The sequence below is a fragment of the Centrocercus urophasianus genome, unplaced genomic scaffold (assembly GCF_019232065.1).
Source record: "Centrocercus urophasianus isolate 14NV4802_14NV808 unplaced genomic scaffold, USGS_Curo_1.0 seq_15, whole genome shotgun sequence".
Lineage (NCBI taxonomy): Eukaryota > Metazoa > Chordata > Aves > Galliformes > Phasianidae > Centrocercus > Centrocercus urophasianus.
In genome coordinates, this window is record NW_024884697.1 from 38,800,675 (window position 1) to 38,827,043 (window position 26,369).

The 26,369-nt window shown below is 36.6% G+C and overlaps 1 protein-coding gene across 1 annotated transcript in view; it reads left to right on the top strand.

The window, feature by feature from the left end:
• METTL25 (methyltransferase like 25) overlaps nucleotides 1-12,329 on the top strand; it is a 54,660-nt gene extending 42,331 nt beyond the window's left edge. The window contains exons 10-12 of the mRNA XM_042815713.1: nucleotides 9,784-9,858; nucleotides 10,461-10,532; nucleotides 12,040-12,329. Of these exons, the coding sequence (XP_042671647.1) occupies nucleotides 9,784-9,858; nucleotides 10,461-10,532; nucleotides 12,040-12,138 (246 nt within the window). The 3' untranslated portion in view covers nucleotides 12,139-12,329. The remainder of the gene's footprint in view (nucleotides 1-9,783; nucleotides 9,859-10,460; nucleotides 10,533-12,039) is intronic.
• The last annotated feature ends 14,040 nt before the right edge of the window (nucleotides 12,330-26,369 follow it).

Genomic DNA, 26,369 nt, shown 5'->3' on the forward strand with positions numbered 1-26,369 from the left:
GAGTAAGCATAAGTAGATAGTACTACCGCAGTAACCAAAAACATGCCCGTCATTCACTGATAAAGGAGTCAATCGTTGTCTTCATTCATCAGTTTCTTTCAGTAATGTTCAAAAAACAGCTAAGTAAAGCTTGGTCAAACCAGAAGCGTCTCTTGCTTTCTCAGACCTGGAAAAATAGAGAGAGTGAGGGCAACTGCCTGAAAAACCCAAACTATCTCTGTGCTCACTCGTGAGTATCTGCGTTTTGCTAAGTGAGGGCTTATCTGAGGGCTCTTCTCAGGTATTCAGGTACCTCAACCCCATCAGTTCATCACTGGAACAGCGCTTCTTTCATGTGTGAAATAGATGAGAAGGTCTTTGCTGATCAGAAATGAGAATCAGAGCCTTTATGAAAAGATTGTCAATCAAGACTGAGTGAGAGTGAGACAGAATAGTAATATATATATATTTTTTTTTTTTCCCCTACAAAAAGTAGCATTTACCAGTCACCCATTCGTTGTTACCAGTTACCCTTCAGGGACTGAAGTTTCTTATTACCTTAGCCAAAATAATTTCCTCCGTAGTGTTTCTTATCAATGTAGAAGAGCCTGTCAATTCCAGATTACACACTGAGATGTAAATGAACTCTTTTCCTGCCTTTTGTTTGAAGACCATTCTTTTGGGTAGTAAAACTGAGGCATGCATCATGACTGTCGAATGTCTGACAAAATATTCTCATTTTGTGAGGGCAGAGAGGGGTCTTCTAGTGTGAGCTTGATGCTTCACAGGTATGGTTATATTGCTCCTAGATTCAGAACTAATGGAATTGCTTTGTGGGCTATGGATCACTGTGTAGGGCTTCAGTAACTGGCGTAGATACACACAGAGGCAGTATTTTATTCCAGGTTGTTTTTCTCCCTGCGTTCCCATACAATCCATGTTGTACAGACAAAGCATACAGTGTTGCTTAGATATGGAATAAATTCTTTCTATCAGGCTTCTTCTCCCTTTTATTCCCTTTTTGCCTAATTTAACATGAGTGTGGGACTCATGTGAGAGAATGAAGTGCTCATCCCAGTTCCTTCTCCTGATGGAGCTGCCCTCTCATGCACTGTCAGTCTCACTTCTTTCGAGCAGTAAGGGTAGCTGTTCCTTCCTCTTGGTGCATTTCTTCAGCATGATGTGTTTCCACTGTTTGTGGCCTTCTTGCAGATAGATTTAAGTGTTCTTAAATCGCCCTGTGTCCTGTTCCTATTGGGATAAATCAGGCAAAAGGTTGTTCACTGGGTGATGAAAGTTTATGGGCTTAGCAGGTTAAGGCTGGGAAGCTCAGGGACCTGCAGTCTAGCCAGGATGACAACTGTTCTGTTAAGTTTAGGAGTTGGACTCGATGATCCTCATAGGTCTCTTCCAACTTGGGATGCTCTGTGACTCTAAGTGGGAACCTCAGCGGGTAAAGCTGCTCAGCAAGCAAGCTGGCCAGGATTCATTTCAGGACAGAATGCTATTTAATGCCACATCTGATTGCAGGAAGATATACAGGGCTGGAAACACTCCTGACACATCCGCGAAGAAAAGCTATTAGTCACTGTGATTTCATCTCCCGCTATACTTACACTGTAGCTGCTGCTAGGGGCTAATAGCATATAAGGTAGTTACTTTGTCTTAGTCAAAATATTTCACAAATCACTTAACCCTTTGAGATGCAGACATATGCTGGGGAGGTAGAATAGAAGTTTTGAAGGTAGGGTCACCTTAAGCTTCCATGAACAGAGAAGTTGTTTGCCAGTCAGTGAGTGTGTTGTGGCAGATTCACTTGGTTTTGTTTAACTGAGCTTCCAGGTCTCCTGTGACTGGTGTTTTTAAGTTCTGAACCACCCAGTGACTGAACGTAACCTGAATTTGCTTCCTGCTGAAAAAATCATTGATTTGGTGAACAACCTGAGATAAGAATCTGCAACAGTGAACAGATGGTTAACGCACACCTTCCACCATTCCTGTTTGCTGTAGCCCTGACCAGACTTCTTAAAAACAGCTGCCACCCATTTGTCTTTTTTTGACCCTGGGCTTCAGGTAGAACATCTCTCAAAGATCTACAGCTGTCAGCTCTGAACTGCTGGATCAGCAAAGGGCACTGGACCTGTCTGTGAGGTGTTGAACCCATCACAGTAGCAGTGAATAATAACACAGTAACAGAAACTCATGTCCTGTAAAAAGCTCATTTGTCATCGTATATGATTTAAACAGCTTTCATATTTGATACATTATGGCTAGCAATGTTAGAATATTTTGAAGTCTTCATTTAGCTGTGTAGCTAAATGTGGGTATAAGTAATATCATCCTGCATATTTTGAAAAGGTTATGTATTTAAAGCATATTTAATTAAATGAAGACATTAGCAATTTATTTTGCTACAATAACTAATTCTTTTTGGTTTATTTATAATTAATAATTGATAAATAATTATATATAATTTTCTCTTATTTTTCTGAATGTTTTTTCCATTTAATGTATATCAGTAAATCATAAAATAATCCTTTTCATACAATAGTTATGTTTGCATTTTTTAATATCACTAAATAAATCCAAAGAGATCTGAAATACAGTGGCCTTCTTAGTTCAGATCTTCTGGAATTCCTGTACTACTTCCTTTTTGGTACATTGACTTTGTACTTTTGCAAACTCTGTAGTTTCTAATTTTGAGTAATAAAACTTATGAGAGAAAACTGAAAATATTTGTATGAAATTGTACTAATTATTTAGTTTGATAATTGGTTATTTTTTGTCTGACAAACTTTATTTTCTGATAGTTTTGGACACACTTGATGTATGTTTCATATGGCTATAGTGTGTTTTAAAGAAATAGAAAAAAAACAATAGTTTTTAAGAGAACTAGCAGTAGAGCATGTGTGAATTTTGGCTTTCATTTTGATGAAGTAAACACCTTATAGTTATGTTAGCCTATATGTATATGTGAAGCCTGAAACTAAATAGCTGAGCTGAGTGATAATATATCAAGTAACAAAGAAAGTGAAAATTCTGAGTTTTATAAGACTAATAAAAAAGCTTATTCTATTGATTTTTTTTTTAATAAAATGAGGATATATTAATTTTAAAAACAATTAGTTTTGCACAAGGAGCATAGATATACTTTTATTCCAAGTTCCATGTAATTTATCACTATTTCAGAAGTGCAGTTTTAACATATGTTTCCTTTTTATAATTGCTCAGATGGCAAAGTGAACATGGTTTAAGGAGATGTCTTCTCTTATGAGCCAGTTATTCATGTTAGCTAAATCTATATTTAATACATTGGGTTCATTCCTGAATACATTTTCAGCAGACATAACTTATGCTCTGCCTGCTTGCATGTATTTACATGATAAGAGTACTCTTTCTAAAATGAATACAAAAACAGTTCCAATTTACTGTGTTCAGATTCCTGCAGTATTAGATGAAAGCAAGGCCTAGAGCCAAGAACTTGAAGACGGAACTGTCAGAGACTCCTCTGAGGAGAAATGGATGTCCCAAGCACAGAAGTGCATTGTGAAAATGCTGCAGTAAATATACCTTGCAGACAGCTTCACAATGCATGGCTGATAAAATGTTCTGAAGCATCTCTGGAGTTTCTTGGGATCCATCCCTACTATGCATTTTTCCCCCTTCTGGTCTAAATCAGGGCCTATCCAACAAGCCTTCGCAAGCTTCATGGTCCCTCTGTGAACATGCAGGTAGAAGCCCTGTTCCCCTGTGTTTGATCTTAGTGCAGTCTGTGTCGTGAGCTGTCCTGGATTTAGTCCCTCACCATGTTCTACTCATGTCGTAGTGAGTAGGTTTTGAAGATGTTCCTTCTCCTTTACGCAGTTTATCATGTGTGTTTCCTAGTTTGGTCCTACATCTGTGTTTCAGATCTGAATGATCTTTCAATTCATTAAGCTTGAATGCAACTGTGACAAATTATGCTGAGCAGAATGCTGTAAACCATATAACTAAGAGACACTGTGCTCTGTACATGTTATTGCCAAACAACATTTCAATTAAATCAGCAGGTGAGCCCAGGGCAGGATGAAAAGCCTCTGTCCTTATGGAGCTTGTGAGAATAACTTGCATTACAGTATATAGAGAGCTAAACTTTTAAAAAACAATATATTTGAAAGTTCCATCTTTCCAAGAAAATGTTTATTAACGTTTCCAGTTATGTGAGAACGCTCTAGAGTAAGAGAATCCATCCATCTTTATCTATTCAAATTTTGCTAAACTGGTTTTTGATATGAATTTCTGATTCATGTTACAAGATTTTGACCAAAGAAGCATGGCATTCTCTGAGCCTATCTCATAGGATTAGCTGAGTTTCTGAACTTAAATTCGACACCAATATGAACTCTTTAACTGAAGAGATTTCCTAAATTCAAATGGCAGAACATATTATTCATTTCCCATATGTAACGTTACTCAGTTTCCAAAACTTGACATACAGAAACTTTCTAAGAGTCTTAACTACAGAATAACTGCTTGCAAATGCAGAAGTTTTTGTGTGCTATTTGAGATGCCAGAGAGCCAAGCCAGTTTTGTTTTCAAGTAGATTGCTTAAAAGAATGCCACTAAAAAGTCTTCTGAGAACTTGGTGGTTGTATGGGAATATTTATTTTTTCATTTGTCTGCTAACTTGCACTGAAAGAAGCTACTTTCTTGGAAGTCAAATATTATGAAAGTATGCCACACAGCTGCTACTGTGAAAAGTCTGTGCCTGGTCCTTTTGCTGTGATAAAACACATAAGAATGCCTTCTCCATTTTTTGGCATTTGCTAATGTCTCCTGAAAACACCTTTCTGCTGTGTTCTGATTACAAAGTTAATAAATGCCTACCTTGACTTGGTAGAAGAGAATATTATAAAATGCAGTTAGCAAATGAAGGTTCTTCCACTTAGACATAAAAGGAAGAATTGTATTGCATCACTTAATTTTACTGTTATTTTTAAATTGCTTAAGAGCCACATACTTAGACTTGGGGAACTGTCAGTAGTGGAATCGAATGAAACATTAAAACATGAACAAACTTGTACATACATAACACTGCTTGGCAGGAAAAAGAGTTTTGCAGAAATGAGAAAAATGTCTGATCCCACCATATTCAGTTTTGAGGATTTTAAATGGAAGTGAACACCTCAAACTTTATATTTCTGTTGTTATTTAAGGAAATATTTAATGAAGGCTCAGGTAACATTTGTGTTACAGTGTATAAGATATACCCTGCATATAAATGCTGCATAATGCTGTTTTCGAGTATAATTGCTTTTCAAAAAGGCAAAATACTATCCCAATTATGGTAGCATAGCTTTTCAGTCTGACAGCAGTTTCAAGCAGTGTGACCGTTGTGTTAACCCGGTAGGCAGCTCAGCGCCACGCTCGCTACCCCACAGTGGGTACAGGAGGAAACTGGGTGTTAATTTTAATAGGACAGGAAAGGAAGGGAAAATAATAATAATGATGATTAAAGAATATACAGAACAAGTGATGCAGAAGTGCAAGTGACCCATGCCCAGTCAGTCCCTGAGCAGCAGCTCCCCACCCCATCCAGCTCCCTCAGTTTTATCATTCACCATGATGCCATATGGTATGGGAGAGCCCTTTGGCCTGTAGGGGCCAGCTGTCCTGGTTCTGTCCCCTCCCAGCTCCTTGTGTTCCCCCAACTCCTCACTGGTAGTGCAGGACAAGAAGCTGAAATGTCCTTGGCTCCATGAGCACTGCTCAGCAACAACTAAGACATCAGTGTGCTTCCAACATTACTCTCATAATAAATGCCAAACACTGCACCAGCCCAGCTACTTGGAATAAAATCAACACTATCCCAGCGGAAACCAGGACTGGGACTTTTACTTCAATTAGATTTACAAATAATATAGATTGTGTTTCAAATGAAGTTCTAAATAAACATAAGTTTCTCAGTAATTAAATTATATGACAAACAAAAATTTTTTTAACCGCCTTAGTCATGAGAAAATTGTAAAAAGTGGCTCTGTAGGATGGTCTCCCAAGGATTTTGTACTGAGGCTGCTCTGCTGAAGGGTTCTTATTACTCTCTGGTACTCTTGCTGGTGTTCATGATAGTGTTGGTACAAGAAGAGAGCAGACTTGAATGTGCAGTCAGATCGGGGGAAAGCACTCTCTTGGGGCAGCAAAGAGAAACACATCTGTTTAACCTGACTGTGGGACAGGATCTGTAGGATTTGGCTCTCCTTTGAAGAGGGTGTGCAGACAGGAAAAGACTTTCTTCAGTTCAATCAAAGTGTTCTTAGCCTGGGGAAAGACACAGCTCTGAGAAAAGGCTCTTTGGAGAAATGCCAAGTGTGGTATTCCTCATTGTCACCCACCTTGTGCCCATCTGCTTTCTTTTCAGCATGTGCTCTATCAGCACATTTCTTATACATTCACAAATCTGCGGCATCAGAGAATAATTGTACACACAATTCCAATGGCTTAAATGGGGCTTTCTTTGCATGTGTAAGTCCAATTCTGTCCAGAAAATGTGAACAATAATTTACTGTGCCTCACCTAGGAAGGGCAGCCGAAGAATGTGCTGGGTGCCCTTGAAGTACTGAAGCCAGGTGGCAAACTGTTGTGGTTTCAAGGCCAGCATAATCTGGGTTTTGGTCTCCCTTCAGATAATCAATCACATAGCTAGGGACCACTTACCCTTTTCGTGCCCTTTTCTGTCAACAGTTTTCCATGGTCACTGTCTCGCTTTCAGCTGGCCTGATGTATTCAAACCAAACTTTTAATTGAGGTGCAGTTTGGAATATTACCTAATCTGTCCATGACAGCAGGATGCATTCTGTCAGTGTGCTGAGCGAGGAGGGAGTGCAAAAGTGTTGACAAGTGTGGCTACATCCAGGAGACATTTCTGACCCAACTTTTTATTCTCAAAACATTTCATGGTTTGTTTTGTTTTAATTGAAATGATGCATGTTGAAAAATGGAGACCAGAAAGGATGCAATAGCAGAAAGGTTTCGTATTCATATTTTTACAAATACAGATCTTTATATTTTAATACCAAAGAGCCTGTAATTTCAAAAATCCATTATACTAAAACCCTTTTAATTCTCAGTTGAAATGAAAAGCTTATAGGGCAGAGTTCGAATAAACTATTTTGTTTATCTCAAGACTGATGTATTTTAGTTGCTTTGGCTCTTTATAGAGGGGAAAAAACCCAACCAAAATAATAAAACAACAACAAAAAACTTTAGATATTTGAACAGCTTTACTGAAAATAAAATACCAAGAAGGCTGAAACTGTCAGTGCATTAGTACCTCCGGGTCAGCTTTTTGACCTTGCTGCTCTACTTTGAAAAAGTACTTTCTAAATTAAAAAATATGCATGTATAACTCAAGGGCTATAAAAGTGCTTCAGAGTGAGAATTTTGTATCTTTCCTAAAAAATGCTTGTCTAATCTTCTTAATACTTCCCATGATAGAAACAGACTTCTCCAGTCCTGAATTAATTTCACAGAAAAAATTGTTCAAGTTTTTGATTGATTTTTTTTTTTCCTCCAAAGCAAGCTCATGCATTTTTATCCAACCTGCTGTAGATACACAGAACAACCTTCCTTATTTGTTGGTGACAGCCTTGCAAAATCTGTTATTGTGCCCATTCTAAATTTTCTCTTCTTTAACCTTATCAGTTCCAGTTCACTAAATCTCTCTTCACAAGTCATATATTCTAGATTTCTGATCTCTTTTCAGAAAGATATGGAGCTCTTTCTTAGGGATTTTTCAGATAGCTCATGCTTTGAAATGTGGTGCCCCAAATGGATACAGCATTCCAGCTCAAGCTTTACCACTGCCAAGCAGAATTGAAAGATTAATTCCTGCTCTTTGCAAGCTGTTCTTGCATACACATTGCAGTATGATTGCTTTTTTTTTGCAGAAGCACAACTGTGACTCTTGCTCAGCTTGTGATCTGCTGTATCTCCCAGGTTGCCATGTGGTGTTTCCCATCAGGAACAGCTGATTATTTCTGCCTGAATGTAGTCCCTCCTGGTTTTCCATACAGCATTTCAAACTCCTTTTCCAAGCAGTGCTCCCATTTCTGAAAATTATTTAAAATTTTTGCAATGCTTTCCTGTTGCACATATTCAGATTTAGTGTGGTTTCTGTTCTATCATTTGAGTTCTTAATGAAAACATTTTCCATTTTGTAATGGACCTTGATTCAGTATGAATTTTCAGTTGTTTAGAGACTCATTAACAGCAGCTCTCTGGTTATGGTTTTACACTCACTTTTCACTCACTTTAATCTAAGCCTTGTTTCTTATATTAGCTTTTGAAATTGTTGTATGAAATGGTGTCAGAAATCTTGCTGAAGTCAGAATATATGACAGCCTTCTGTTTTTCTGTCATGACTCATAGAATCATAGACTGATAGATAGGAAAGACCAGTAAGATCATCCAGTCCCACCATTAACCCATGCCTGTGCCCACTCTAGACCATGCCCCACAGTGCGATATCTACTCTTTTCTTGAACACCTCCAGGTACAGTGACTCCAGCACCTCCCTGGGCAGCTTGTTCCTATGCTTATGCTTAAAATTCCTATGAATTTTTTCCTGATATCCAAGTTGAACCTCCCCTGGTGCATCTAGAAGCTATCACCTCTCATCCTCTGCAGGGAGAAGAGGCCAATCCCCACCTCATCACGACCTTCTTTTAGGCAATTGGAGAGTGAATACTCTCACCCACCTCGCAAGCAAACTGTCTTGTGATTTGAGTTTGCAGACAAACTCATTACTTACTTGCCTATCACTCCTTTTTTTTTTATGTTTCCTGAGTATTTGTTCAGTTTTTTTTCAGTGCATTGAATTTGAACAGACTGCTCTAATAATGAAAGCCTCACATCCACCAGCCATCTGATTAACCATCTTTGCTCACTAATAGTGGTAGTGCTGAAGCCATTTCATTGCCTTCTTGGCTATGTTAGGATTGAGTCCATAATACACACATGACCTGAAAACTTAGAATTTATGGAAATGTTTTTAGTTTGTTTTACTATTTTAGGCAATTAAATTTCCTTGTGACTGGGCACTACAGGTGCTATCTGCTGTGCTGCAGTGGCCACCATGGACTGAAAGGAGAGGAGTATTTGCTTCAGCCAAGCTCTTGATCTACTCTATCAAATTCAGCCCAAAGTCACCTCATTTGCAGTTATAGTGGCAATGCTGGCAGTGTTGAATCAAGTAATTGGGAAAAGAAGATGGGAATATATAGTAGTTCAAGGTGAATAGAAAAACTTTTATTTCAGACATGGCTTACTTGTAATACAATGACACAAAGTATTATTTCCAGAATCTGACAGTAGGTTTTGTAATGTGAAATACCATCCAGGAGTCCTAAGTGAAGCATGTTATTCTGACACCAGACTCCAATCTTCATCTATTTAAATAAATCTCCTGGGCCAGGGGGCACAAGGGACGAGATTTATAGGAAAGGAAATGAGAATGTTATCTCCACTTTGCTGTGTAATACACGTTTAAGAATGGCTAGAACTCTCTGAATAATGAATATATCTCTATGTCATGGTAGTGCAAAATACTGTCTGTAGAACAGTAATTGCAAATGAGAACTGAGAAACAGTTATTGGAAAATTGTTACAGACCTTAGCAAATTGCTAATTTCCAAAAAAAAAAAAAAAAAAAAGCCATAGATTTCATTTTGTAGGATGACTTTCAATTATGATAAAAAACATATTTCATATTTCAAAACTAGAATGACTCTGATACTTTTTTTTTTTTTTTTTTTTAATTCCTTGCAGCTCCCAGACAGCTGTATAATGGATTACTATGAAAAATACAAGCACAGAATGAATGAGCTTGAAGCATTTAATATGGTAAAAGTTATAAGATTAATACCGTTACCTTGTATATATGTGGTAGTTTAGAACAAAGCCCTGTTAAGTTTTATGTGGAGGTAGACTGTCTTACTTTCTGGTATGCAATCTCAAAAACAAAGCAGCTCCACTTCCAAACTTTGGAGTATATCTCATTCCAAAACTATATTAGGTGTCAGTAAAATAATAAAGCGAACACATGGAAGATTCTTTTTCAAGGGGGACCATTACCCTGGAAAATAAAATGTTAGTCTCCTTTTAAACCTAGAATAGTCTCCATGCAGTTATTTCATAAAAATTCTTTATATTAAAATTCATTATTTCCCTCTTTAAAATTGTTCTACCTCATATAATATCATTTTCATGTTGGACAACACTTCAAAAACAACTAATAATGTAGTTTTCTAGCTTTATGGCTTTCCATGTATTTTTGATCTTTAACGTAATCTGTTCTGAAGATGACCATCCTACAAGGTGACATCTGTACAGCAAAGCCTCTAGAAATTGATTGACCTTCCTGGTATTATTTTGTTGAAGTGGAGCCATTGGGAAGTATTGGCTCCCTTTCCCAAAATCATAACAGTATCTAATCTTTCTTTCAGCTAAAGGTTGTGCTAGCTCCCTGCATAGAAGTTTTGATACTTCTGGATCGTCTTTGCTACCTCAAGGAGCAGGTATTTTTGCATTACATTTTATGGTACCTAAAGGCTGCATCAGAGAAATGAGACTATTTCAGCCCATTTATTACTGTGCAGACAAAAGTCTCTGTTGTAGAATTATTTTCTCATATTTGCAAAAGTATAAGCATTCATTCTATTTAGTATAAACATATGTCCAGCAGATGTTTTTATTTTCAGTAAAGCAGCAACAGTAAAGCTTAGGTTCATTTAATCGAATAGTAATTACAAGCCAATAAATGATAAAAAATGAATAAATTGTATATGCAACAAATCTCGTTTAATATGACATAGAGATTATTAAAAAAAATATTGGAAATGCAAGACAAACATTATACTGCACATTTTAGAGCTTCCAAAGGATATTTTGTAGAACATATAATTCAAGAAATTTTTAATTAGGTCCCATTACATTGCTTTTATTGTTTATTAATGAATATCTGTGATGAGAGAGGTACACTTTTTCCAACCATATGGATCAACTGAAGTACATTTGATAAGCAAATGCTACTATATTTACTCTATAATGATTTATGATACAGTGTTTCTACTAATACTAATTTTGACCTTGACTTGATAAATTCAGAAGCATCAATCACTCTTTCTCTGCGCTGGTAAACGTATTTTTGGACAAGCAACAATTTTATTGGAGGACATGGTAGCATCTTCCAGCTCCTGCTTTGGTCCATGGTGAAAATGAAATTTTAATATACAGTTTAAACCCATTCATGTGAATAGCTGTTTTTCCACTATAAGCCTTTCATTTTAACAGCTTCTTTTTATCATATCTAAAAATTTACTTTCTTTTTTGCCACAGAACTCTTGGAACAACTGAGCTGTAGTAAATGTATGTTTTTGTTCTAGCTGGTATTTTTACAGAGAGACAATATGAAATATTTAAATAATGATGTATTTTCCCACATGCCAACCAGTTATAAATCACACAGAGATCTGTATGATTTCCAAGACAGGAGATCAGACTTGCTGCATTTAGTTCTAATTTACCTTTCCTAAATGTAATATACCCATTGATTTAATCTTGTACTGGTTGATTTACAAAATATGTTTAGGAAGAAAAAATAGAAATGATAAAAGCCATATGCAACATGAAGACCAGATCCAGCTGGCCTTATTCATTTGAAAAGTCAGTTAATTAGCTGCAGTAGTAGAATGTGCTGCATAAAACAAGTAGGACTTGATCCTTAATATAGTTTCTGTAGTTCAGCTGGGAAAAAAAAAAGCTTTATTGATGAAGGAGGCGGTAAATTGTCATTTCATGGTTCCAGAAATAGTTTAATGACTTTAAGATATATCCTTCTTCGCATTTCCTTTTTTTTACAACAAACTTTCACTATTTTTATTGTTAGACAAGTGTTCTTCTCATTTTGCATTAGGAATTTTTTTTGGGGGGGAGGGGATAGGGGGGCAATGCGGATCTATTACCATATCTTAGCTTTTAAGTCAAAGACATTTTAATGTACTTCAATCATATATCGCTTTACAGAACAACATTGCCTGGTCAGGACTTGTGAAGTTATTTGATCCTGTGAAATCCCCCAGATGCTGTGCAGTTATTGCTCTGAAGAAACAGTCGTGTCTTTAAGTGGAAGCAAACTGCAGATGGGTTGAAAGCGCTGAACTGATACTGCTGTTTCCTCATTGTTCTTTTTAATTGATTCCTCAAGTATACTGATACATTTGGCAACTATTTACTTTTCAGATGCAAAAATAATAAATGCAATGCCTCTGTGAATCGTAAGAAATAAATTGTGATCCGCACCTCTTTTATAATCACCACTGCTTCCTCATGTCAGTTATTAAGTAATGCAGGACGTATGATTTTCTTATAAAAGTTATGACCTGTATTATGTGATTAACATTTTAAAATAATTTTTATGTTTCATCTTTTTAAGGCACTATTCTTATCTATCAATGTCCTTCCTCTTGGTATTTTTAATTTCAAGATTATTCTTCCATAGAAATTTTCTATTTTTGCAATGGATGACATCAACAATCTTAGGCAAGCCTGGCTTTTTTCTTTTCTGGATTCAGACCACACATAGTTTAAACAGAAAATTAATCTGTGTTATAGACAAGAAGTGTGTAGACTAAGTAAGTCTTTGTACTTTCCTGCTCTCCAAGTGAACTAAGGCAGCTTACTGTAGAGCAACCTGAAGAGTCTAGAACCTTCTAAGACTAAATACTAAATACCCACAACAGGAGTTTTATATTAATCTCTTCTTCCTTCAGGCGTGTTCCTGACATGTCTTACTTGCCAGTGACTTTGAAAGAAACAACTGAGTGTGATGTAATCCATTGTATTCCAATATTAAATAATCAGCTGCCTTGCTGCATTTCATTCTAATCCTTGGGTTTTATGAGTAAGCTATTATCTGGCCCAAATGTGTTAGGTATAAGCATAAAAATTTTGGTGCCTAAATTAGTTGAAACTTTCTAGTTAGTTTCTGCTTAGCCATACTGACTTTATGAGTGAGAAATTTATTTGTTGATGTGCTCATCTCAGTCTCATCTCCTTAAGCCTGCAGATATACTATCAATTAAAAAAAGACAAAAGTTTCTATTCTAACTCCTAGTGCTTTTATTAGAACTTTCCAGTGAATATAAAAAATGATTAATTACAGGGAGTATTAAAAAAGGCCGACCAATAAATAATAGAATTCAACATTAAAAAATAAAACCAGAGAATGCAACTTTGGTGGGCAGCAAATGAGAGTAACAGAAAATATTTTTATATTAATTATATAGTGATATAGTAATAGATTTGGGAATCAAACTGAGATTCCAATCTAGGGAACGTTAAATCTTATTCTGTTTCAGTCTGCAAAATATAATGTGAGCTTTTGAACATGGCCATTCAAGAAAAGGGAAGTAGGGTATTTTTCTAACATGTCACATCTCTTTTCATGGATTCACTTGGAAGAAATAAATGTTTTTAGTAGTGTAAGTAATTTCACTGCTGTCTGTTTTAGGACTTTCAGTCCTTACTAGCTCAGTGGATCTGCTGAATGTGGTGCTGAATGTCCTAGTAATGGAGGACACTGAGAAGATGCAGTTACTGAACAACTTCTTTGCTTCAGTCTTTACTGCTACAACTGCCCCTCAGAAATTCCAGACCCTGGATACAAGAGTTGAGTCTAGAGAAAGGAAGACTTCCCTTGGTCAAGTAGTATCTGATCAGAGATCGTCTAGGCAAACTTTACCACAGATCCATGAGGCCCAATGGGATGCACCCATGAGGGCTGAGGTAACTGGCAGAAGTGACTGCCAAACCACTCTATCATCTTTGAAAGGCCACGGAGAATAGGAGAAGTTTCTGAGAATTGGAGGAAAGCCAGTGTCACTCCACTCTTCAGAAAAGGCAAGAAGAAAAATCTGGGGAACAGGCTAGTCAGACTCACTTTCATCCCTGAGAAAGTGATAGAGCAGCTTATTCTGGATGCCATCTCCAAGCAAGTGGAAGAAAAGGTTATCAAGAGTAGTCAGCATGGATTCATCAAAGGAAAATCATGTTTGAACAATATGGTAACCTATGATGTCATGACTGGCTGGATAGATGAGGGGTGAGCAGTGGATGTTGTGTATCTTGACTTCAGCATGGCTTTTGACACTGTATCCCACAACATCCTCATGGATAAGCTTAGGAAGTGTGGGATAGAGAAGTGGTCAGTGAGATGGATTGAGAATTGGTTGACTGGTAAAGCGCTGATGGTTGTGATCAGCAGCTTGGATTACAGTCAGAGACCTGTAGCTAGCGGCATTCCCCAGGGTTCGGTACCAGTTAAGATCTTGTTCAACATTTTCATCAATGACCTGAATAAAGGATAGAATGCACCTTCAGCAGGTTTGCTGTTTAGGCAAAGCTGGGAGGACTAGCTGACACACTGACAGGCTGTGCTGCCATTCGATGAGACCTGGTCAGGTTGGAGAGGTGGGTGGAGAACAACCTGATGAGATTCAACAAGGGCAGTTGTAGAGTCCTGCACCTGGGGAAGAATAACAGCATGCATCAGCACAGGTGAGGACAGGCATGCCCAACTCACAGCCTGCGGGCCACATACAGCCCAGTGCAGCTCACAATGTGTCCCACTCCCTCCCTGCCCTGTGGCATAATGACAATGGTTCTTCTGCATGAAGCAGCTTGGCCTAGCCCCAGGTGGGCAACCGTCACTCAGCAACAACCAAATTTGGGTGTGTTATTAACTCTGGCTGAGCTGAAAGCAGGACGTGGGGCATAGTGCAGTTCTGACAAATATATCTATGCATTTTGATGTGCTGGCTAAACACAGTGTGTGAACAGCAAAAAATATGCAGCTGTGCCTTTTGATAGAAGAATTTGACAATAGGTTTCAACATTGCCAAAAACTTACCATTTTTTTTAATATTTGTGACTCCATTTTCAATTGACATAAATATATTATTTGCAAATTTTCAAATGGAATGTACAGAGTTGCAATCAGATATTCAACTAAAAATATTGATGATGTCTCGGTACTGGACTCTTATGAGCCTGTTTTAGCGGAGAAATATCCTTCGCTTCACAATCACACCTTACTCATGTCACCACTTTTTGGCAATACGTGCATTTGTGAACAGCTGTTTTCAAGGAGTAATCACAGAAAGAGAAAAATTTCATCAAAAAGCTCTGTTTAACACGTTGAGAACTCACTGAGAATGGCAATCACTTCCATTGAACCACACTGGTGCATTAGTGTCACAAAGTCAACCCGTTCAATGATTATTTTTTTTTTGCTCTATTTATGTTTTAATAAAAAATATGAAAAAAAATCTTTTTTTACTTATATACATTGACTATATTATATTTTTTATGAGGGTTGATTTGAAAGTAATTCTCCTATTTTATGATGTTGGCCCTTGGTATCAGAGGCAGATGTTGGTGGTGTGGCAGTAGAGGTTGAGCCTTCCCACCAATATTCCGTTACGTTTTGTTATCGTGTGACAGCTGGCAGCAGAGGGGTAGAATGGTGTCTGACATGGAACTGCTGATGAGGGAGAGATGTGTCCTTGAATTCCTCCATGTGGAAAAAATGGCACCCACTGACATTCACTGACACTGGCTGAATGTTTATGGAGACCCATCAGTAGAGGTGAGCACAGTGAGGCAGTGGGTAATGCCTTTCAGCAGTGGCAGCAGTGACAGTGGGTCACCTCTGCTGGTGCAAGTTTTTAAGAGCGTGGCATGCAGGCTCCTGTTCATCACTGATGAAAATGCAGAGCTAATGGTGGTGAATATGTTAAAAAATAGTGTTTTGTAGCTGAGAATTTTCTCTATCAAACAGTGTTACAGAGCTCACTATATCTTTTGTAGTTTCCATGGGAATAAATAGGAGGCATTACTTTCAAAGCAGCCTATGTATATGCTACCCAATAAAATTCTTCTTCACTCAGTTCAGCCCAGGCAAGCCAAAAGGTTGGACACCTATGGGCTATGGGCTGATGTACTGGAAGGGAGGTCTACGGAGAAGGAGCTGCGTGTCTTGGTGGACAACAGGTTGACTGTGAGCCAGAGGTGTACTCTTTTGGCCAGGAAGGCCAATGATATCCTGGAGTGAATTAAAAAGAGTGTTTTTTAGCAGGTGGAGAGAGGATATCCTTCTCTTCTCTGCCCAGTGAGGCCACATGTGGAGTACTGTGTCAAGTTTTGGGCTCCTCAGTTCAAGAAAGGCAAGGAACTTCTGGAGAGAGTCCAACATAGGGCCACAAAAATGATGAGGGGCCTGGAGCATCTCCCTTATGAGGAAAGGCTGAGAGACCTGGGACTGTTCAGCCTGGATGAGAGAAGACTGAAGGGGGATCTTATTAATGCTTATAAATATCTAAAGGATAGGAGTCAAGTGGGTGAGGTCAGACTCTTTGTGATGGTGCCAAGTGACAGGACAAGGGGCACTGGGCACAAACTAGAAAACAGCATTTATATCCGAACATGAAGAAAAATAACTTTTCTTTGAGGGTGACAGATTAGCAGAACAGGCCGCACAGAGTGGTGGTGGAGTCTCCTCTCAAGATATTCAAAAACTGCCTGGATGCTTTCCTGTATAACTTTCTATAGGGAACCTGCTTGGACTAGCTAATTTCCAGAGGTCACTTTCAATGCCTACAATTTTGTGATTCTGTGATCCAGTACGAGCTTCTCACATTTATTTAGCTCTAGCAGGTTCAATCCTTATTGTTGCTGAACAGTTGCAATACTCAAGGAAATCAACTTCAGCTGCAGGTGCTCACAGCATCTCTGGAGTACAACTAAAAAGAGAAAATGAGGCCTTCCACATATGAGATTCTTTGGTATATAGAGAGTACTGAGGAAAATAACAAGCTGGTAGATTCTTTACCCAAGAGAGAAATCAAAAGAAATAAAAATCTTTTCTTAACCTCTAACATCTGGAAGGAAATATGAATAGTATCCAATATAAAGAAGGAACTTAAGGTAAATAACGTCTAAAAAAAAGATGAACAAAAATATTTAAAAAATAAGCTTATCATATTGGCTTTGCTAATTATGATGTCTAATTATTAGTATAGAGATTTGCCATCCCAACCTTGTGTGCTGTTGGAAAAATTTACTTGGGTTCTAATTGCCTTTATTGTGTTATAAATTGTTTTTCCTGCTTTTTCAGACCACATACCAAAAACCGGGCATATATGGTGTCCAAACAAAGTTATCACAGTTATTGACTGAATGCAAATTTTTAAGAGTACCCTGTATTTGCAAGAAAAATAGTCGCATCAGCAAGCTCTGCCTGGTTTAATTTGAACACGCTCCATATTACATAGGGTATATAGGCTATTGCTAATTTTGTGTGATGTTTTTATGTGCATAAAGCTATCTGAATTCAAAGTGAAATTCTTTCATGAACTCATAACTCTATCTTTCATGTCTATCATGAAATAGCAAAAGCATTATTAAACCTGAAGAATAATTATTACACCTAATGAATGGCTGTTGTTTTAATGGTAAATTAATGAATACTATAAATGGAGAACATTAATAATAATAATAATAAAAAATCAGAAAAAGACTTGAAACTGAAGTCCAGAAACTATTTTAAGAGGACATTTGGAATAGTTTAGAATTACAAGCACGTCTCTAGCCCAAACACTTTTCCACTGTTTCAGAAAGGTCTGAAAAAAAAATTTCATGCCCCCACAGCAACTTTTCAGGCTTTTTCAGTACTTTTCACACTTTGTAGTCTATACAGGCAATGACAGAAGCAATGTGCTTCTTAGAATAATAACTATCAAGAGGTTTATATAAAGAGTTTGCATTCAACCAAATCAGTTGCTGTCTGCTTTCAAAGCTGTTTCAAAGCTTGAGATGCATGAGGTGTTGTTTACATAATGGAAAAATCCCCAAAAGTAATCAAATTGAATAAAATGAATTTTCTTTGTGGTTATTGCCAGCAGTTCTCCCATAATGTAAACAGTATCTTAAATATAATGAAGTCTTTTGATAGAAAGGAATTTCTATTTTCTTTCACTATGAAAGTGAGCTATGCATCTTGAGGATACTCTCTGAGGAATTGTGGATATACCTGCTTTCCCTGAGGTGTTTGCCCAATTCTGTTTGTGGCACGTCTGTGCATTCTGCAGCAAAATTGGTGTGATTTATTTATAGTTCCTAGGGCTGAAAGCTTGGAGAGACAAGAGGATGCGCAGGGTATGTGTGCAGCCTTAATATCCAAGGGTAGGTTGTAGTCCTAAGATCTCTAAGCCTGCTTTCTTTGCCAATAAACTTTAATCCTGAAGTCTCGAATCATGCATTTGAACATCACCTCACAAAACATCCTGCACTGATCTAGTTTCTGGACTTCAGTTTCAAGTCTTTTTCTGATTTTTTATTATTATTATTATTAATGTTCTCCATTTATAGTATTCATTAATTTACCATTAAAACAACAGCCATTCATTAGGTGTAATAATTATTCTTCAGGTTTAATAATGCTTTTGCTATTTCATGATAGAGTTAAAATCTTGAGACTCAAAATCTGCATGTCCTATGATGACTTAAATTCTTTGCACGATAAGCATGTTAAAGACATCTGGCTTGGTGACAGCTATCTGTCCTTTTGGTGACTGGAATATTCTTACCTGTCATTACTTACTGGAACAGAAATGCTTTGTTTCCTAAAAACCTTTCATAACTGTGTCATTGTATTGCCAGTGATCAATGACACAAAGCGCCGGTGGTAAAAAAAAAAAAAAAGAACCAGCACCAAGAAAGTCTTCCCCACTCAAGTGTGAAATAGTAACTGAGAATGGGGCTTCAGACATCTCTTTTCTCTAGGAAGCATCTGAATGCTCAGTCTTTGTCAGCATTTTAAATCCTTTTTCTCACATGCCTGTTCATTTTTACTGATAATATGTCCTCCTTATAAGTGATTTATATCCTGATGCTCTGGAAGAGGTCTACTCCATGCTAGACAATGAAACATGACAAATTTTGAGTGTCTGTAATCAAATTGGGACAGAAATGAAGTTGTTCAGACAAGTTAGTTGGCCACCTAGCACTTAGAACTGTGATTTTAACTTCCTTCATTTTTGAGATCTGCTCAAATTTTGCAGTTTTCAAGGTTCCCGTGCTTGCTGCCAAATGGGAATGTGGCCTAATTCTTTGGGATCCACCTGCTGGTCTTTCACTATGTTCATCTGAAACAACCAACTCAATCTGGTGGCTCTAAACTTTGTATTTCCAAGCAGCTGCTGAGTTAGCCTTAGTTAGGTTCTTTGAATTTGCTTCTCTGTGGTTGTTATCATTGTTAATGTTATATTTCAGAGTACCTTAAGAAAAAGAGTAAAATCCTTCAGGATTCTTCAAGGAAGTTGCACAGTTGCACTGTGAGGCATCTTGTTCTTTTCTCCATTGAAGACTTGAAATTAATTCCTGAAGATCATGCAGATTAATAATTATCAGACAAACTAAGAGCCATAGAATATTAAAAATACTATGCACAATATCATCTCTTCAGAAGTCATTTTAGATTCAAGAGTTCTGAGGCATCTTCTACACAGAAATTCCAGTGTACAGCCTCATTATGCTGAAACCTGCAAGAACACACACTGACATAATGAAGATTTGCCATCAACTGTTAAAACATTGTACACGAACCTTCCCAGTCTTCACCTATATCCTCCTCAAGGCTGTCTGCAGTATTTGTATCAACCTGTAGAGGAATAAACAGACAATTGTCTCACCATCCAAGTGACGCTGTTCACAGTGACACTCTAATCTTGTGTGTGTTAAAAGGCAAAATACACATAGAATAGGTATCTAACATCAAAAGGTTTTTCAGATGTATAAATATTATTGACATCAATTTCACAGGCTTCTTCAGTCAGTTCGTTCTATTACTACTACTTCAGTCAATAATGACTATCAATATTTGTACAAAATTTTTGTCTTGTGGTTTATATCTATAGATGTGCCTTTTTCACAATACAGTTTTGTCACTCATCAAAGCAGTAGATGACTAAAAATAATTGTGGATTCAGAGGAAATCAGAAAATGGTTTCTGGATTACTGATTAAATTTAGAAGCAATTGAAATTGTACTGCGTTAGTTTGTTGGGTAGGAAAGAACAGCGTGTGCACAGATTACATCATAAGGCATATAGTTGGCCAGAATTTGCTAAACTTGTGAACACAAGACACACGGGCAAGATAATATGGACAAAATATCTGAGATTTGCAGCTACTGTAAAATATATAATGATTCTTTACAAATTGTAGGAAGAAATGTAATTGTCTGATTCAATGGAAATACAAGAAATAATGAGTTTTCAGTAATTAACAGAGGGTTGTTGAAACTTACCTAATCTAGGAACTTCAAAAGTAGAAAATCCTTTCAGGGCAACAACATGATACTGTTCATTCCATAAAATCAAGCTATTTCCTACATAATGCTTTTTTTATCTATAATATAATCTATTCTTCAGTTCTGATCTATGCTTCCTTTTTTTTTTCTTTTTTTTTTTTAATCTAAAGTTTATCACTGAATTATCTCTTTCAGCCTTTTACAGTTATACTTGAAGTGGCTCCATTTTCTTTTCTATATAGCACATGCTAACACCATACTGTTGTTCACAAAACTGCACAAACGTTTAAGTTTTTATTACAAAATTCTCAGTTTTATGTGAGGCTCCTCTTTGCACAGACCAATGCAGATTTTTTCATGTAGATAAAGATGTTGTCAAGGCAGCTTTCATTGTGTTTCACATGGAGTTTATCAAGAAAATCAAGATGCAGTAAATCCACTCAGCCAACAAATCAGATTGTTAGACTGAAGCTCAGATTGCCTTAACATGCAAGCTGTCGACTCTTTCACAAAGCACTGATGAAAATAGCAAAGTTGTCTGCTTACTGAATAACTTGATAGTGCCTGGCATCGAGTGAGAAAATTCTAAGTTAGAAAAAATAGCCATCACCTCTCCTGATTACATGAACCTTCAGTTACAATAACTACAACGCACAGTTATAAATCTACATTGTTTATTACGCTTTCTATTATTAGAGTCATGAATAAAGACTGGCAGCAGAAGCAGCCATGCTGTTTCTCAACTGTAAATCCTAAATACACTTGTTAGTCTTAGAAAGGCTGAAGTCATCAAAAAGACACTTGGATGTTATAAAGTGTAGAATGAACTGCACGTTACTTGGATAAATGTGCCAGTTGCTAACCTTTTTGTACTCTGTGGCGTGGTTATCAATCCAAAGAACACAGTTCTCAAAATACTCAACGGACAGCAACAAGATCTTGAATGATTATTTATTGGCACATGCATTAATAGTCAGCAAAAGAGATAAGAATGATTACACCAAAATTAATGCTATGTTGCTTATGATATAAAAAAAAAAAAAATAGAAACAAAAATGTAAAAGCTTACTTCACTGGAAATTTTAGCTTTAATTTGAGAATATGAAGAGCAGCACTGAGTCATGTAATGAATGCATACCATTCAGATCATCTCTAGATGGATTCTTGATTCTGAGTAAAAATTTTATGGCCAGCAGACATTTAAAAAAACATGTTAATTTGTTTTTCACGCTGAAATCTGGATCATCATTGAAATCTTCCTGGTGTACAGCAAGAGAAAATTCAAACAGCTTTTTGTGTATCTTTTATTACTAGTAATATCTATTTTTACTTTAAAACCTTCAGGATTTTCTTTTCTCCATGCACTGGTCTGTTAACAACAAGAGCACTGATTACAGTAATAAGGAGTTAAATGACATTCTTTGTTCCTAAGATCAACTCAAGAGAAATGCAAGTGTGAGCCTATACAATTACTGATGCCAGTGCTGAAATTCCCATTCCCTCTATTATAACTGCCTTTATCAATAAGGAAAGTAAGGTTTAACCCTAATTTTTCAAAAAGCAACATTTGCTACAGTAATTTAGCAGAATATCTCAAGAGCAACTTTTCGTTGTAAACTTAGATTTCCTTTCGTTTGTGCAAAAAGAGGACTGTGTAAAACAAAGAACTGCATTTATATAAATGGTGTATTTCCTCATTTAGTACCTCTATCAGCACTTTGCAGGCAGTGCATCCCTTATTCATGAGCTACATGTTAAAGAAAGTAATGTTAATTAATAATCCTTTGTGTACTGCCCGTTAATTCAAGACAGAACCTATTACTGTAGATTGAGATACATAATTTTTGATTGATTTTTACAATTCCATGTGAGATGTATTGCTCACAATGGAATGGAAAATATTTTCTGTGGAAAATATTTTTAGAATGTGATTTCATTGAAAATATTTTCCATCAGGACTTGAAAATTACGTACCTGGACATAGCTTCTCAGTGAATAATGAAAATAATATTTCAAGATGTCAGTGGGAAAAATTTTCAAGAACTTTCCTTGTTATTGTGATTTAACATTTAGCTTTAAGACAATGTAAGTTAATTAAGAATAAAATGTACCACAGTTATTCATTCATGTATTATTGAAATGTTGCCGTTTCTTATGTTGCTAATTTATTTTTCCTTGGCAAACTGTACCTAAGTTTCCAAAAAGGCAAATCTAGGAACATGCATTTTTTTTACACATTAACATTCTACAGTTTTATTGAATGAAATCAAAGTATTGTGTTTTGCTATGTAGTGTTTCTCCCTTAAAACAGCTGCCAAAGCATATCTGAACACATGCAAAAAGAGATTGTGGTTCACAGTAGGCATGTTTCTTTACCGGATTGTCACAGGAAAATGTCAGTTTTATTCATTGCTTTGTGGTCAGCTAAGATTTGAAATCAACTTTAAGTTCTGATTCTCCAGCTCAAGTAAGGAATGTCTGATCTACCTTATCCTATGTAAGACTGGGTGTCAAAGAGCACATAAGGCCATTTGTGTGTTGATAACTCAGAGTAATTCTCTGTTTTCCAGCATAGCTGGAATAAGGAAAAGCTTTAGTACTACTACCACTGGTTGCTCTTCAAACTCTGTGAGCATGGCTCCTATGGAGCTGTCTCAGTGTCTGAGACACGCTGCCACCAGACAGACTGATGGAAGTCATTCTGATTTGTGCCTGACATGTCTATTCATCCCAGTGGGTTTCCATTCCAGTGCAGTGGTCAGTCATTTGGGAACTGCTCTCATCTGCCATGCTGAACTTCTCCAAGCTGTTCTCCTCAACTTGTGTTGAGGTTGGTTTGTATCTTGTGAATCTCAAATACAGAAAAGTTTTGGCCCTGTTTTTTACGATCCCTAAAGTTGAGCAACTTACATGCTCACTTTCTATTTTTCCACTCAGGTAATGTTGTCCAGTTGGCAGCAGTATAGTTAAACATCACAGCCAGAATCACAAATAAACTGTAATCACAGTATGTGGTGATCTCTATCAAATCCTTTCTTATTCAAATACAAAATTTTGTAGGTCTTAGTATCAGATCTCTTTTCCATCATTAAAGCTAAAACTACACCCATCCCTAAAACTATATCAGAAAATTTAAGTTCTGTTCTTGGAACAAGTGGTTGAGTTTCAAACTGAGTACATGTGCTTTGGTGTATCCACTGGAAAGTATGAGTCTAAAAATCTTTACCTCAGTTTTTTCTTTGGAGATCATCATTTCTTTATTAGAACTAGTTCTCTTATTTTCTTCATATTTCTTCTGTTTTCTATTTTCAAGTGGCCTGGGGAAGGATATGAGCACTACTTTATGTTGGCAGTGGCAGACAGAGCTCAATATGCAAAGTACAATGACGTTTTGTGAGAGGAAGTGATTTGGAAAGTCACAGTATTATAGTTTAATCGTGTATTATCACCACTGAAGTACGTGAAGTATGGACCTATTCTAAGAACTAAATTAAAATACTGTCTAAAATCTGATATGTTTTCACTGTAGAGAATGGAAGATTTTTCGTTTTCTCCAATTGTATTTTTATTTCCCTAGAAAATTGTTACAGAACTTGCTGTCATCTCGCAGAGGTGACACTGTGCTTCGCAATTCAGCAGGGAATATGGGTGTCTGTATTATTGAACTAGCATGCAAGTTGAGAGGCCGGATTCACAGACTTGTCATTGAACATTGTGGTACATATTGTTGTTCCCAGGTTGTCCAGAGGACATTACTGAATAGATCTGGAAAATAAATAAATAACCCCAAACTGTGTTCAGAAAATCTGTGTTATGTGTGATAAATCAAACACCCTCCCTCCTTCTTGGCAGAAAAGCACCTTTGATGTACACTATCTATATTATCACTACATTTGCATTCTGACACAGTCCTCTTTGAAACGACACGTTCTTTAAAGTGCTCTTCCAAAACTGACCTTCATTCTTGAAACATCTCAGGGAAGCTATCCTATTATATTAGAAATCTAATTTGTATCTTTAATATTTAATTCCTGAGACTTTTCACCTGTTCTTTCTTTATTTATTTTTCCTTCCAGTTACGTGATAATGTATGGCTAGACAGAAGTACCCTTTTCCAATTGATGTAAAAGTATGCAATACATATTTTCCAGTAATCTAAAAAACCTTTCCTATAGAAAACAAATCCTACAATTGTTTTGTAGATGTTCAGAACAGTTACTGCAAACAGTTCCAATGCCATAATATATGCAATCACTTTCTTCAGTTTGCATGGCCTTCAAAAACAACAAAAAAATTCTCATGATCCACTCTCAAAAACTGAGGACAATTATTCTAGGCAGCAGTTTTACATAAGAGCTTACGAATGAAAATGTGAAATTCCTAATGTTGTGAAAGTTAGCTGCAGTCCTATTAATATATTTCTTTTTCTTTTTTTTTTATCTAATCAATGAATCTGCTGTTGAAAATGATTTTTAAAGTGTTTGCATTCAGTTCCTGAGAGATTTTTTATTTGATTATGGTCTTAAAAGGCCAGGTCTCATCCCTCTGCTATTTGTTGCTAAGAAGATGCCCTTAAATGAACACAGGTAATAAATTACTTCCCATAAGAAAACAAGCATGCGACACTGAAATGTATCAGAAGTATACTACAAAGCATTCCTATTTTCTGGATTGAATTTCATCTTACTTTGCAAAAGGAGTGTGTATGTGTTAAATAAACAAACAGAAAACCATTGTGACAGATTAATTAGTTAATTTAACTCCTTATTTTTATGTGAATTTTTATGTGAAACTCTTTCTGGTTTATGTGAATTCCACTCCAAAGTGGAAAATACATGTACTTCAGCCTAATTTAAACCTTTTCTGAAAAGCTTAGAGTTAGTCTGCAAGATGCTTAACCTGATTTTGGCTCATTGCTCACTGCTGAATTCCCCCTGTTGTGAACTGCACTAGCAGATCATATTTATCTCTCATATTTATTGTCTTGGAATATGCATTAATTTCTGTAGGGAATAATTGCTGGCCTGCAGATGGTTCACAAATGGTATGGAATATTTACATTTTCCACTGCTTTATTTTCTGACTGGATAGTTTCTGTAGCAAAGCAAAGTCTGTTTCTGCAGACGTTGGGTCATCTGCTTAGCTTCACTGCTCTCGTCCTGTTTAGGTCATGAGGCATTACACTGTAATAAGAAGTGAGGAATATCTTTAAAGATCATGAGCTAGAACAACAAGAATAGTAATTGACAGGGGGACTGAAGATGGAATATAAATTATGAAGTGTAGTTCTTGTGACTATCAGACCATCTGATCAAAATTAGCTTCTTGTAACTACTCATTTAATGAAGAACGTTTACTGTAGTATTTATGGATCACAAACATAACATAGGCACAAACAAAGCCAAGGAAATATTTTTTTAAATAAAATCAATAGTTTAAGTAAACATTTCTGAAGTATATTCATACCAGACTTTCGGCAAGATAAATTTGGTATGTGTAATACACAGATGTATTATTTATGTTCATATCATGATCAAATTAGCATGCCATGAACCAATAAGAGAGACCAGGAAGTCCAGACATTTGATGCCAGAGAGAACATTGCATGATATGCAGACTGTGAATTCAAAGAAAGAGCAAAAAACCAGCCACATACACAGTGAATCTGACTTACCACAGGATGTTTTGGAAACAGCAACAATGGAAACTTTTTGTACTTTGTTTAGCTAGAACGGAAAACAAAAGCAAGACCAATTTAATTAATTAATGAAAAAAAGATGGTGACCATTTGGAACACTGCAAAAGTAAACCAAAATAATTGAACAGAATAGAAAGGAGAATTGCTTCTAGTTAGTGTATCTATTTTTACACATTCTATGCTCAACACACACGAAGCTTTATAAATAATTATCTCTAATGGGAAAACTCTAAGCCAACTCAGTGGGCGTTAAAGATATGAGGCAACGTGTCTGACTTGTTTGCTTGAA